The following is a 14,537-nucleotide window of genomic DNA, read 5'->3' as shown; positions in this document are numbered from 1 at the left end:
GATGAGGACACTTTAGAATGAGCACATTGGGCCGGGCACGGTGGCTCACGCCTGTAATCCCAGCACTTTGGGAGGCTGAGGCGGGCAGATTGCCTGAGCTCAGGAGTTCAAGACCAGCCTGGGCAACATAGTGAAACCCCGTCTCTACTAAAAAAAAAAGTACAAAAAAATTAGCCAGGCGTGATGGTGGGTGCCTCTACTCCCAGCTACTTGAGAGGCTGAGGCACGAGAATCGTTTGAACCTGGGAGGTGGAGGTTGCAGTGAGCCAAGATCACGCCACTGCACTCCAGCCTGGGCAACAGAGCAAGACTTGGTCTCAAAAAAAAGGAAAAATAAATAAATAAATAAAGAATAAGCACATTGACTGTGAACTAGTGATGATTCCAGGAAGCCAGGAAAGAGTTGGTTTTCCTACATAGGTAAAATGTTCCCTGGACACAGCTGCATTTATACTTTTACTTTTTGAGACAAAGTCTTACTCTGTCACCCAGGCTGGAGCACAGTGGTTCAATCTCAGCTCACTGCAGCCTCTGCCTCCCGGCCTCAAGCCATCCTCCCACCTCAGCCTCCAGAGTAGTTGAGACTACAGGCACGTACCACCACACCTGGCTAATTTTTGTAGTTTTTGTAGAGATGGGGGTTTCACCATCTTGCCCAGGCTGGTCTCGAACTCCTGGGCTCAAGGGATCCACCCACCTCGGCCTCCTAAAGTGCTGGGGTTACAGGCGTGGGCCACCACGCCTGGCCCACTGTCCATTTTTCTACTGGGCTGTTGTTTGTTAATATGTTTTGGAAATAAGTTCCCATAGTCTGTTATGTTTGTTTTAAGAATTAAAAACGCAACTTCTGGGACTAAGTTGGCTGGGTTTAAATCCTGGCTCGCCACTTTCTAGCTATGTGACCTTGGGTAGATTCCTTAACTCTTCATGTTCCCCTTTCATCAACAGTGCTATTCCTTCGTTTGTTTACTGAGAGGATTAAGTAAAATAAAGCACATAAAAGTTATCTGCATAGCTTCATGTAAATGTCCAATAAATGTTATTATTATTACTGATTGCATAATTTCAATCACCATCATACAGAAGTGTTTAGTTTTGATGTAGTCAAATTTATTAACCTTCCAGAGGGGCAAGAGTTGTTGTTTCACATCTTGTTTATGCATATCTTCTTTTTTTTTTTTTTTTTTGAGACGGAGTCTCGCTCTGTCGCCCAGGCTGGAATGCAGTGGCGCGATCTTGGCTCACTGCAAGTTCCGCCTCCCAGATTCATGCCATTCTCCTGCCTCAGCCTCCCGAGTAGCTGGGACTACAGGCGCCTGCCACCACGCCTGGCTAATTTTTTGTATTTTTAGTAGAGACGGGGTTTCACTGTGTTAGCCAGGATGGTCTCGATCTCCTGATCTCGTGATCCACCCGCCTCGGCCTCCCAAAGTGCTAGGATTACAGGCGTGAGCCACTGCGCCCGGCTGCATATCTTCTTTATCCAAGAGTTGTAAAACTATTTCCCAGCTGGGCGCAGTGGCTCACGCCTGTAATCCCAGCACTTTGGGAGGCCAAGGCGGGTGGATCACCCGAGGTCAGGAGTTTGAAACCAGCCGGGCCAACATGGTAAAATCCCATCTCTACTAAAAATACAGAAATTAGCCGAGCATGGTGGCGGGCACCTGTAATCCCAGCTACTGGGGAGGCTGAGGGAGGAGAATTGCTCGAACCCGGGAGGCAGAGGTTGCAGTGAGCCAAGATTGTGCCACTGCACTCCAGCCTGTGTGACACAGCGAGACTCTGTCTCAAAAAAAAAACAACAAACAACAACCATATATATATATATATATATATATATTTCCCCCCCCATATTCCTCACATGCAGGGATCACTTGCAGGCTGTTTTAAGTGCCTTAAACCTGCAGATGCCCTTCCCAAGGGGAAAACAGACACTCCTCATTCCCAACATCTCCTAATTCAAATCATTTCTGTGACATAGTGGGTGAAATGAATGCTCCCAGAGTTAAAAGACAGACTCTGGAGGCACACTTCCTGGATTCAAATCCCAGCTTCAGCAAGTCTCATAACTTCTCTGAGCCTCAGTTTCACCATCTGTAAAATGGACATAATAGTAAAACCTGCCTGGTGGGATTGTTGTGAAGATTAAATAAGTTGATATTTAAAGCACTTAGAATCGTGCCTGACATGTGGTAAGGGCCAAGTCAGTGTTAGTTTTAAATATTATTAATTAATGAACTCACTCCAGCAGCCTTTCTATCCCATGGGTGGGTGGAGGGAGCCTGACCACTGCCTCTTCTCACCTTCCACCCCTCTCTCTTTTTTTGTTTTTTTGAGACAGTCTCGCTCTGTGGCCCAGTCTGGAGTGGAGTGGCACAATCTCAGCTCACTGCAACCTCTGCCTTCTGGGTTCAAGTGATTCTCCTGCCTCAGCCTCCCAAGTAGCTGGGATTACAAGCACCTGCCACCATACCTGGCTAATTTTTGTATTTTTAGTAGAGACGAGGTCTCACCATGTTGGCCAGGCTGGTCTCAAACTCCCGACCTCAGGTGATCCACCCACCTCAGCCTCCCAAAGTGCTGGGATTACAGGCGTGAGCCACCATACACAGCCCAACCCCTGTATCTCTTCACCACCCTCTCCCTCAGTCATCAGTTTCCTCTTCTCAGCAACCCTGTGGACAGACAACAGGCTGGGTCTAGGGCCATAGCATGGCAACCGGAAAAGGTAAAGAGACTTACCTGAGGCCACCAGAGACCAGCCTGGTCATCAGGCCTCCAAGCCCATTGTCCTTTCCATGAAATTTTTGAGCTGCTTCTGCAAAGATGATCCTTCTCTTCACCTACTCCCAAACACACACACACACACACACACACACACACACACACACACATGCACGCACACACTTCTCCCTCCGTAGCCCAGGACTTGTAGTAATAATCTTGACCACTATGGTAAGAACCATACTATGATACTGGCCAGTGGGGTGGCTCACGCCTGTAATCTCAACACTTTGGGAGGGCAAGGCTGGTGGACCACCTGAGGTCAGGAGTTCGAAACCAGCCTGGCCAACATGGTGAGACCCCCCCGCCCCCAACCCCCACCATCTCTACTAAAAATACAAAAATTGGCCTGGCATGATGGCAGGTGCCTGTAATCCCAGCTACTTGGGATGCTGAGGCAGGAGAATCACTTGAACCCAGGAGTCAGAGGTTGCAGTGAGCCGAGATCATGCCATTGCACTCCAAACTGGGCAATAAGAGCAAAACTCCATCTCAAGAAAAAAAGGAAAAAAAAAAAGAACCAGTGAAGGGAAATGTTGACTAAACCACCATTATCTATTTAATCGAGAAGGTTGTGGGTGTTGAACCAAGATGATCTCACTTTGGCTACAGATATGGCTGGAAGATCAGCATCAGCTGCTGCCTCTTGGCCACAAGATTGAGGGGCAATTGGAAACCATGCATGTTCTAAAGCCATGATCTTCTAACTCTTGCTCACGTAACTCTTTTGTCTTTTTTTTTCTCCTTTCTGTGGAGAATGGGGTCTCACCATATTGCCCAAGCAGGTCTCGAACTCCTGGGCTCAAGCTATTCTCCCGCCTCTGCCTCCCTAACAGCTGGGATTACAGGCGTGAGCCACTGCACCCGGCTCTCATCTCACTCTTAAAGAAGTTTCTAGAACTATGTACTCCTCCACACATTTTCAGCTAACATTAAAATGTTCTTATCCCAAGTTTGAATCGTTGCCAAGGATGGGATTTCCAGCGTTGTTGTGTATTTTTTTTAACTGTATTTTCATCCAAACTCTTGGAGCTACAGGGTCGAGTTTATTCAGTTTATGGGAAATGTCTACAGCAGAATCTAAGTAATAATGCCTGTCCTCTTTTGCCAAAGCAATTAGACAGTCAAACTGATTATAAGAAAAATGTTGGCTTCATTTTCTTTCATTGAAACAAATGTGTTGACATGCATCCCTGAAACCGCTATCTCACTTTGAATTCTAATTTGTAGATAAATAGCAGACACTGCGCACAGGAACAGCTAGATAAGGCTTGGCTCCTTGCCTGTGCTTGTGGCCTGGGGCAAATCTCCCCAGCACGGTTCTCTTGATGCTCTCTGCTTTGCTCCCAAGGTCCCCCCGGGAGAAGCTGAGCATCCACGCGGGGGCCTCTGTTTGATACCCCGGAGGTTTTTACACCCAGGAGCTGCACATCCAGAATGCGCAGAGGAGTCCCTTTCTGCTTACCGTGGTAGACAGGGAATTGTACAACAGAAGGAAAGGAAGGAGAACCACAGGCCGACCACAGGCTCCCCCTCAGGCAGGTCATTTTAGGAAAAAAACATACAGGCTTGAGGATCTAGAAATAAATCAGTCTCTCAAAACTCTCTGTGTTCATGTAGCCCCTGGAAAGTGACTGTGTATCCCCAGGGATCCCTGTACTCCAGTTTGAGAGCCATGTTCTAAAGCCCTGAGGTGATGGACTGTGAGGACCCTCGGTGCCTGCTGGTTACAGCCTGGGTGTGTGCACAGGCATATCACGTGTTGTGACCATGTGTGTGCACATGTGGGTGTGTGGATATGCACACTATGGGTGTGTGTCACCATCCAGGCACCCACAAGGGAAAAGCTAATGCCTCATGACCCCAACCTCTCTGATGTTGTGATGGGATGTGTGGCTGCTCCCTGCTGCTGGGTGTCAGGCTCTCTGCGGGCCCAGAGTCCAACTGAGCCCATGCGGGCGGATGTGTCTGTGTCTGTGTCTGTCTGTTGGACTTTGTGTGTCCCAGTAGTCAGATTGTTCAGGTCTGTGAGAGGAAAGCACACATCAGGATTTCTCAAACCCCAGCAAGCCTCTGCTGCACAGCTGAGCCTCACCAACACGAAGGGAAGGAATGACCAGCTCCACAGCCAGGACCTGAGGCTCGGGGACCTCTCCCATCCCCACCTCCCCCTGCTCTCCTGCGGCACCCTACACTCAAACTACCGCGGCTGTTCCAGCCTGGGCTCTCTCCTGCTCCTGCCTAGACTGTCCCTCAGGCCCACACCCCACCCACCCTCTGTGCCAGGGGACCCAGTGGGGCTGGAGCTGGGCATAGAACATGACCCACAGAAACAGCCCACCCCAGCATGAACCCAGGGCCCCGGCTCCAGAGCCAGGGCTCCTCCTTACCAGTCTGAAGCAAACCAGCATGGTTGTCACTGATCTGGAAAACCTCCTGTATATCCAGCAGCACTCCTGCAGACAGTGGGACCGTGCTCAGGAAACGGGAGGTAGCCCTCCTGGCCTGTAAAGGCAGCTGCTCCAGGTTTGGCACAGGGCCACAGCTGACCAGCATAGCACAGGGCATGGCACCCAAGCCCACTGTTCTCTCCCCCTCTCTCCCACACATGTGTACAACCACACACACAAGAGCAGGCACACAGAGAAACGTGTGCATTTCAAACACTCAAAGAAACAAGCATCCCTTGGCCGGGCGTGGTTGCTCACGCCTGTAATCTCAGCACTTTGGGAGGCCAAGGCGGGCAGATCACCTGAGGTCAGGAGTTCGAGACCAGCCATAGTCAACGTGGTGAAACCCTGTCTCTACTAAAAATACAAAATTGGCCGGATGTGGTGCGGGCGCCTGTAATCCCAGCCACTCGGGAAGCTGAGGCAGGAGAATCGCTTGAGCCTGGGAAGTGGAGGTTGCAGTGAGCCAAGATCGCGCTATTGCACTCCAGCCTGGGCAACAAGAGCAAAGCTCCGTCTCAAAAAAAAAAAAAAGAAAGAAAGAAACAAGCATCCCAAAGGCACAGACATACACACACACACACCGCCACACAAGCACGCAACCACAGGGCTCCTTCCCTCCTCTTCATGTGGGAACACAGATATAAATAGATACAAACAGGCATACCCAGAGAAACACACCTGCAGAGGCACAAATACACACACACACACACACACACACACAGAGGAACTCACACTCACAGACATGTACACCCAGCCTCATACACCCAGACACACAGACACATGTGCAGTGAGATGTACCCATAAAGACACATCCAGAGGCCTGCCCGCGTATGCACAGGCTCTGGGCTGCCATCCACGCTGCAGTCAGAGGGGTGGCAGCCCCCTGTCGCTGCGCAGTGCACAGCCCTTTACTTAGGCCGCTGTGTAAACGGAAGTCCCTGGAGCTGTGCAGCACAGCGGCCTCACTCGTGCACAAACACTGGACATGCATAAATGAACATGTACATACAAAGACGAATGTGTCTTGGCTTGCACACATGGGCACACACAAGCCTGTTCTTCCAGAGGCACAGCAGTGGGCACCCAGCCTAATGCAGAGAGAGAAAGTGGATCTTCCAAACACGAGGGTCTGTTTCCTGATAGCCTCTTGGTGGTGTCTCAGAAAGGGTCCAGGTCTGCAGCACCTGCTCATGTCAGCCCTGCGGCTCTGGCCCTGTCATTATTATGAAGAACAATCATCACTTTCATGAGTCAAGAGGTGACTGACAGCCAGGCCCTGAGCTGTACACTCGCAGTTGTAATCCTAAAAGGGGGGGACTCTCATTGCCCCCATTCTACAGATGAGGAAACAGAGGCTCTAGCAGCCCAAGATTGCCTGTCTGAAGCTGGGGGAGCTGGGGCTCAAATCTCAGCCAGAGGCAGCCTGTCCGCACACCCAGAACCACAGAAGGGAGCAGAAGTCCCCAAGCGGTTCCCCGCAGAAACACCCACACCAAGAAAGCCCTGCGTGCGCACCTCCAAGACCTGCCCCATGCACATGAAGATCAAGGGATCAGAGGAGCAAAGCAAGAAATCTGTTTAGGGCAGGGCGCGGTGGCTCACGCCTGTAATCCCAGCACTTTGGGAGGCCGAGGCCGGCAGATCTTGAGGTCAGGAGATCAAGACCATCGTGGCTAACACAGTGAAATCCCATCTCTACTAAAAAATACAAAAAATTAGCCAGGTGTGGTGGCACAGCCCTGTAGTCCCAGCTACTCAGGAGGCTGAGGCAGGAGAATCGCTTGAACCTGGGAGGTGGAGGTTGCAGTGAGCTGAGATCGTGCCACTGCACTCCAGCCCCGGGCGACAGAGTGAGACTCCATCTCCAAAAAAAAAAAAAAAAGGAATCTTTGTTTAGACATTTAATTTGTCCCCAGTTGCCACCACAACCTGGCATACAAACTGGTATGTCTTTTCCCCCTTTTAATATTTTATGTTTTTTCAATTTAATTTTATTTCTTTTTATGAGACTGAATCTCTCATCCAGGCTGAAGTGCAATGATGCGATCTCAGCTCACTGCAACCTCTGCCTCATGGGTTCAGGCAATTCTCCTGCCTCAGCCTCCTGAGTAGCTGGGATTACAGGTATCCGCCATCACGCCTGGCTAATTTTTGTATTTTTAGTAGAGACTGGGTTTCACCATGTTGGCCAGGCTGGTCTCGAACTCCTGACCTCAGGTGATCCACCTGCCCCGGCCTCTCAAAGTCCCCCTTTTATTATTTTAAATACACAAAGAAGACAGTCATTGGAAAGAAAAAAAGTAGACAACACGGGTAAGCAAAATAAATAGCTAAATGAAAATGCTCCAAATTGTGCCCATCTTGCATTTTCAGGAATGAGGACTCATTCCCTTGTTTTATCTCCTCCTGGACTCCTCCCAGCCCCATGGTGCTCTAGAGGCAACTCAGAGCCAAGCACGCACCCAGCCTTGCTGTTACCTGTAGTCTACCACCCTGGCGCCATAAGAGCTGTTTCCTGCAAGAACATTTTAGCTGTTTACCCCCACCAGTTCCCAGATGCTCAGCACAGTTTCACTTCTCCAGGTCTCTATCCCCACAGTAACCACGGCCCCCTTTCTTGCACATACAGAGGAAGTGCTGATGGGGAAGGGACCTGGACAGGCAAGACTCAGGGTCTTAGGGCCCAGCCAGGGACCTCCAGGGCTAGCGGCAGAGATAGCGGGTCCCCAGGCTCCTGGGTTCAGGGAGCTCCGCACTGGTGATTCCTGGCTCCCATTCACCTCTTGCTCCTTCCCGCCTTTGTGCGCCCTCGGCCCATACTCCAACTCAGGTACCTCCTTAGCTTTGGCCTGATCCACTACAGCAGCCTCTGAACTGACTCCCTGGCTCATTTTGCCTCCATCAGGGCCTCAAATCCAATTATATGGCTCCCCATTGCCCAAGGCAGAAAGTCCAAGCTCCCAGTCTGGCACCCAAGAAGCTCTGCTCTCACCCCATACACCCCTTTGGGGTTTGTTTTGTGTATTTTGTTTTGCTTTGTTTTGGCTTTTTGTCTTTAGGGGTTTGAGATAAGATCTTGCTCTGTCACTCAGGCTAGAGGGCTCACTGCAGCCTCAAGCAATCCTCCCGCTTCAGCCTCTCGAGAGGCTGAAGACATCACTGTCCCTGGCTAATTTTTTAAATTTTTTGTAGAGACAAGGTTTTTCTATGTTACCCAGGCTGGTCTCGAACTCCTGACCTCAAGTGAGGAAGAGAAGCTCCTGACCTCTGAGCTGCTCAAAGACGATAACCAGGTCTGGGGATGGCTCTACAGCCCCTAGAGTTTCATGATTCCACAGCCACTCTCTGGCATGCTGAGCTGGTAACTGACAGACCGATGCCCATGTCTCAGAGATGCCTGGCGGCTGCAGGCACCCTCCTGAGCTCCCAGCCCAGCCTGTGCCTCCCCCTTGTCTGGCCGCACCTCTCTGCCTCGCAGGATTGCCATCAACCAGCCTCTATCTCTGCCCCATGAGATGGTCGTTCCTGAGTTCAGGAACTACAAGTCCGATTTCCTCCCTGGGTTCGCGGCAGCCACCAGGGGGTCCTGCCCACAGTTAGTGCTCAGCCGGTCTTGAATGAATGAGTGAGTGAATGAATGCATGACAAGAAGAGAAGAGCAAGTGGAGCCTCAATCAGCTGTTGTTGTTATTGTTGTTGTTGTTGTTTGAGACAGAGTCTCGCTCTGTCGCCCAGGCTGGAGTGCAGTGGCATGATCTCAGCTCACTGCAACCTCTGCCTCCCAGGTTCAAGCGATTGTCCTGCCTCAGCCTCCCGAGTAGCTGGGATTACAGGCGCCTGCCACCACACCCGGCTAATTTTTATGTTTTTAGTAGAGACGGGGTTTCACCACGTCGGCCAGGCTGGTCTCAAATTCCTAACCTCAGGTGATCCACCCACCTCCGCCTCCCAAAGTGCTGGGATTACAGGCGTGAGCCACCGCGCCTGGCCCCTGATCAGTCTTGAATGAATGAATGAGTGAGTGAGTGAATGAGTGACAGAAGACAGAAGCAGGTTGAGCCCTGAGGCCTGCAAGAAGGCAGGCAGGATGTTTGCGAGCAGCCTGTTGTCCTAGAAACACAGCCAGCAGAAGCTATTCTTGCCTGGCCCAGTCTATCCTGTCCTCCACCCAGAACCTCGAGGCCTCTGCCTGGAAGTCCTCCCTGCTGTCCTCACCCACCCACCCCTCACTATGTCTCTGGCCCCACCCCTACTGTGCCCTCTCTTAATTTTTAAAAATATTTATTTATTTGTTTTTATTTTTTTATTTTTTTTGAGACAGAGCCTTGCTCTGTCGCCCAGACTGGAGTGCAATGGTGGGATCTTGGCTCACTGCAACATCCACCTCCCAGGTTCAAGCAATTCTCTGCTTCAGCCTCCCCAGTAGCTGAGATTACAGGTGCCCGCTACCATGCTCAGCTAATTTTTGTAGTTTTAGTAGAGACGGGGTTTCACCATGTTGCCCAGGCTGGTCACAAACTCCTCACTTCAAGTGATCTGCCCATCTTGGCCTCCCACAGTGCTGGGATTACAGGCCTGAGCCACCGCACCCAGCCCTAAAATATTTTTAATTTTTTAAATAGAGACAGAGTCTCGGCTGGGTGCGGTGGCTCATGCCTATAATCCCAGCACTGTGGGAGGCCGAGGCAGGCGGATCACCTGAGGTCTGGAGTTCGAGACAGCCTGGCATACATGGCAAAACCCCGTCTCTACTAAAAATACAAAAACTAGCCTGGCATGGTGGCATGCACCTGTAGTCACAGCTACTCAGGAGGCAGAGATAGGAATCGCTTGAACCCGGGAGGCAGAAGTTGCAGTGAGCCAAGATTGCGCCACTGCACTCCAGCCTGGGCAACAGAGTGAGACTCCGTCTCAAGAAAAAAAAAAAGGCCGGGCGCGGTGGCTCACACCTGTAATCCCAGCACTTTGGGAGGCTGAGGTGGGCGGATCACCTGAGGTCAGGAGTTCGAGACCAGCCTGACTAACATGGGAAAACCCCGTCCCTAGTCCTCTACTCAAAATACAAAAATTAGCCAGACGTGGTGGTGCATGCCTGTAATCCCAGCTACTCGGGAGGCTGAGGCAGGAGAATCACTTGAACCCGGGAGACGGAGTTTGCAGTGAGCTGAGATTGCACAACTACACTCCAGCCTGGGCGACAGAGCGAGACTCTGTCTCAAAAAAATAAATAAATAAATAGAGACAGAGTCTCACTATGTTGTCCAGGTGGTTGCCCAAGATTGCTGGGCTCAAGCAATCTTCCTGCCTCAGCCTCCCAAAGTGCTGGAATTACAAGCGGGAGCCATCATGCCCAGCCTGTGTCCCTTCTTAGTTGAGGCTGGATTGGGAACATCAGTTGGTCCTCCCCGATTCGGGCACAGCTGAAAACCACCTCCAGAGGTGAGAACACCAGAGACGGGCCCAGGAGCAGAAAGATGGGTGATGGCTGGAAGGTCACCGTGGATCTGCAGCCCCTGGCTGGCGGGCCGAGCAGCAGGTACTGCCCAGGGTGGCCGTCCCCTCCTCACCTGCGATGATGAACCAGTTCATGTAGTTCAGGAGGTTGATGTAGCAGAGCACGGCGGCAGCCACGTAGGCCCTCCACCGGGGCAGGCTCCAGGAGGCGGGCGTGATGGGAGGGGGACACTGCCTGCCTGGCCCTGGGGACTGGCCCTGCGGCCCAGGCTCAGGGCACTCCGCTGACATCCCCCCAGCCATGCCAGCCTGCAGCTCCTGGCCTGAGACCGGCGCCGGGACGAAGCAACATCAGCTCAGCACCAAGTCACTTCCTGTGGGCTCCCAGGCTTCAAACCTCAAAGCAGCTGCCCTAACTGTTGGGCATCTTATCACAGGTTCCTCCTGAGCCCACGGCAGGCTCACCAGTGCGATTTCCCCATTGTCAGCCTCTGAGACCTGTTACGGAGGAGAAGGGCTCCTGGCACCCCCACCCTGGGGGACTGGACAACTCTGTGGTCCCCTTGATCCAGCCTGCAGCTGCAGTGGCTGCAGTGAGGAAGGGAAGCTTCCAGGGCAGGAAATGAGACGGGCCTCCCAGAGTGCTGCTTGCTGTGAGATGGTCTAGCTGCCCGTACGGGACTGTGAACCAACGCGTTGAAACTGGGGCAAATGAGGAAGGCTGGGCGTTGGCCAAGACAGCAGCATTGCACTCGACTGCCAGGCAGGACGAGCACCTACCCGGGATCTGAGGTCCTTCCCGGAGAAACAAAGGTAGCAGAAGGGGCTGCCCACAAGAAGACAGCCTGTGTGCAAAACTCATCAGTGGGGGCTAAATCTGGGGGGAAGACTTCAGTGAGGGGCAGGGTGTCAGCATGGTCACGAAGCATCTCTTGATAGATTGCTTATTAGTAACAAAAGGAAAAAGAGTAACTATACAGTAGAGGAATCAGACATCTTGACCGAGGAGTTAAAATAAATCACCTGTGAGAGGCAGGAGGTTGTCGTGTGCCTCCAGATGTGAAGGTCTTCGCAGGTCACAGCATCATCTATGCGGCATTCCAGCCGGGAAGGCACAACCGGAATCTCATCATGAGAAGACATCAGCCAGACGCGGTGGCTCACGCCTGTAATCCTGACACTGGGAGGCCAATGCAGGAGGATCATCCGAGCCCAGAAGTTTGTGACCAGCCTGGGCAACATGGGGAAACCCCATTGCTACAAAAATACTAAAAAAATAAAAAATTAAAAAAAAACATAGCCGGGTGTGGTGGTGTGCGTCTATAGTCCCAGCTACTTGGGAGGCTGAGGCAGGAAGGATTGTCTTAGCCTGGGAAGTCGAGGCTGCAGTGAGCCGTGTTCGTGCCACTGCACTCCAGGCTGGGTGACAAAGCAAGGACCCATCTCAAAAAAAAAATTTTTTTTAATTTTTAAAATGAAAAAACATCAGACAAGCCCAAATTGAGAAACACTATTTCTTTAAAGGGACTGTATATTCAAAAATGTCAGAGACATGAAAGACTAAGAAAGACTGAGGGAGCCGAGCGCGGTGGTTCATGCCTGTTATCCCAGCACTTTGGGAGGCCAAGGAGGGTGAATCACCTGAGGTCGGCAGTTTGGGATCAGCCTGACCAACATGGAGAAACCCCGTCTCTACTAAAAATACAAAATTAACTGGGCATGGTGGTGCATGCCTGTAATCCCAGCTACTCGGGAGGCTGAGGCAGGAGAATCGCTTGAACCCGGAAGGCAAATGTTGTGGTGAGCCGAGATCACGCCATTATACTCCAGCCTGGGCAACAAGAGCAAAACTGTGTCTCAAAAAAAAAAAAAAAAAAAAAAAAAAAAATTCTGAGGGACTGTTTTGGATTAAAAGAGACAAAAGAGACAAGACAGGCCGGGCGCGGTGGCTCACACCTGTAATCCCAGCACTTTGGGAGGCCGAGGCAGGCGGATCACGAGGTCAGGAGTTCGAGACCAGTCTGGCCAACATAGTGAAACCATGTCTCTACTAAAAATACACAAAAAATTAGCCGGGTGTGGTGGTGTGTGCCTGTAATCCCAGCTACTCAGGAGGCTGAGGCAGGAGAATCACATGAACCCAGGAGGCAGAGGTTGCAATGAGCCAAGATCGTGCCACTGCACTCCAGCCTGGGCGACAGAACAAGACTCTGCCTCTAAAAAAAAAAAAAAAAAAAAGACAATAAGACAATTAAGGGCAGCACAGGAACCCAACCTCGCTCCTGTACTGGATCAATTGATAAAACCGGCTCAGGAAGAAATAGCACATCAGCATCCATGAACTACGGTTATGTAAGTAAATAAGTACATATCCTTATCTGAAGTATCTAGGGGTACAGGGCCATGATGTATGCCACTCATTCTCAAACGGTTCAGGAAAAAATGTTAGATATGTATAGTAAGAAAGCAAATGGGGCAAATATTAATAACAGATGAATCTGGGTAAAGATTATAAGGGTTTCTTTGTACTATATGATAAATTTTCTATAAGTTATAAATTATGTCTAAACAAAAAGTTAAAGCATAAAATGACAAATCAATTTAAAAATGGGTGAAGAGCCGGGCATAGTGGCATGGACTTGTAGTGGCAACTACTCTGGAGGCTGAGACGGGAGGATCACTTGAGCCTAGGAGGCTGAGGCCACAGTGAGCTATAATTGTGCCAGTGTACTCCAGCTTGGGCAACAGAGTGAGACCCCACCTCTAAAGAAAAAAAAAACATCAGGGGGACAAAAATGGGCCAAGGAGTTGAATAGACATTTCTCTGAGGATACACAGGTGAACAACAAGCACATAAAAATATGTTCAGGCCAGGCACAGTAGTTCACGCCTGTAATCCCAGCACTTTAGGAGGCTTAGGTGGGTGGATCACAAGGTCAGGAGTTCAAGACCAGCCTGGCCAATATAGTGAAACTGCATATCTACTAAAAATACAAAAATTAGCCAGGCGTGCTGGCATGCGCCTGTAATCCCAGCTACTTAGGAGGCTGAGGCAGGAGAACTGCTTGAACCCGAGCGGCAGAGGTTGCGGTGAGCTGAGATCACACCACTGCACTCTAACCTGGGTGACAGAGCGAGACTCCCTCTCGGGAAAAAAAAAAAAAAAAATGTTCAACATCACAAGTCATTAGGAAAATGCAGATTGAAGCCACCATAAGATATGAGTTCATATCCACTAAGATGGCTATAATTTTAAAAAGAGAGAGAGAGGAAATAACAAACGTTGGTGGAGAGATTGAAAGCCTCATGCATTGCTGGGAATGTGAAATAAGGCAGCCACAGTGGAACAAAGTTTGGCAGTTCCTCCAAAGGTTAAACATAAAATTACCATATGGCCCTGCAATTCCAATCCTAGGTATATATCCAAAAGAACTGAAAACAGTCCAGGTGCAGTGGCTCACACCTGTAATCCCAGCACTTTGGGAGGCCGAGGCAGGTGGATCATGAAGTCAGGAGTTCAAGACCAGCCTGGCCAAGACAGTGAAACCCTGTCTCTACTAAAACTATAATAAAATTATCCAGGCACGGTGGCAGGCACCTGTAATCCCAGCTACTCGGGAGGCTGAGGCAGGAGAATCACTTGAACCCGGGTGGCAGAGATTGCAGTGAGCCTAGATTGCACCACTGCACTCCAGCCCGGCCGACAGAGTAAGACTCTGTCTCAAAAAAAAAAAAAAAAAAGAATTGAAAACAAAGACTCTTTTGGGCCTCTAATCTCAGCACTTTGGGAGGCCAAGGCAGGCGGATCACTTGAGGTCAAGAGTTCAAGGCTGGGCGCGGTGGCTC

The 14,537-nt window shown here is 50.6% G+C and overlaps 1 protein-coding gene across 1 annotated transcript in view; it reads right to left on the bottom strand.

The window, feature by feature from the left end:
• The window catches only part of SPNS3 (SPNS lysolipid transporter 3, sphingosine-1-phosphate (putative)), a 55,663-nt gene extending 44,669 nt beyond the window's left edge, over positions 1–10,994 (bottom strand). Inside the window, exons 1-2 of the mRNA XM_054459327.2 lie at positions 10,805–10,994; positions 5,175–5,240 (exon numbers count right to left, since the gene is read on the bottom strand). Of these exons, the coding sequence (XP_054315302.2) occupies positions 5,175–5,240; positions 10,805–10,994 (256 nt within the window). The remainder of the gene's footprint in view (positions 1–5,174; positions 5,241–10,804) is intronic.
• Positions 10,995–14,537: the final 3,543 nt, after the last annotated feature.

Source organism: Pongo pygmaeus, chromosome 19 (assembly GCF_028885625.2).
Source record: "Pongo pygmaeus isolate AG05252 chromosome 19, NHGRI_mPonPyg2-v2.0_pri, whole genome shotgun sequence".
Taxonomy (NCBI): Eukaryota; Metazoa; Chordata; class Mammalia; order Primates; family Hominidae; genus Pongo; species Pongo pygmaeus.
The sequence above is the reverse complement of the archived record's forward strand: the minus strand, read 5'-3'. Positions and strand labels throughout refer to the sequence as shown.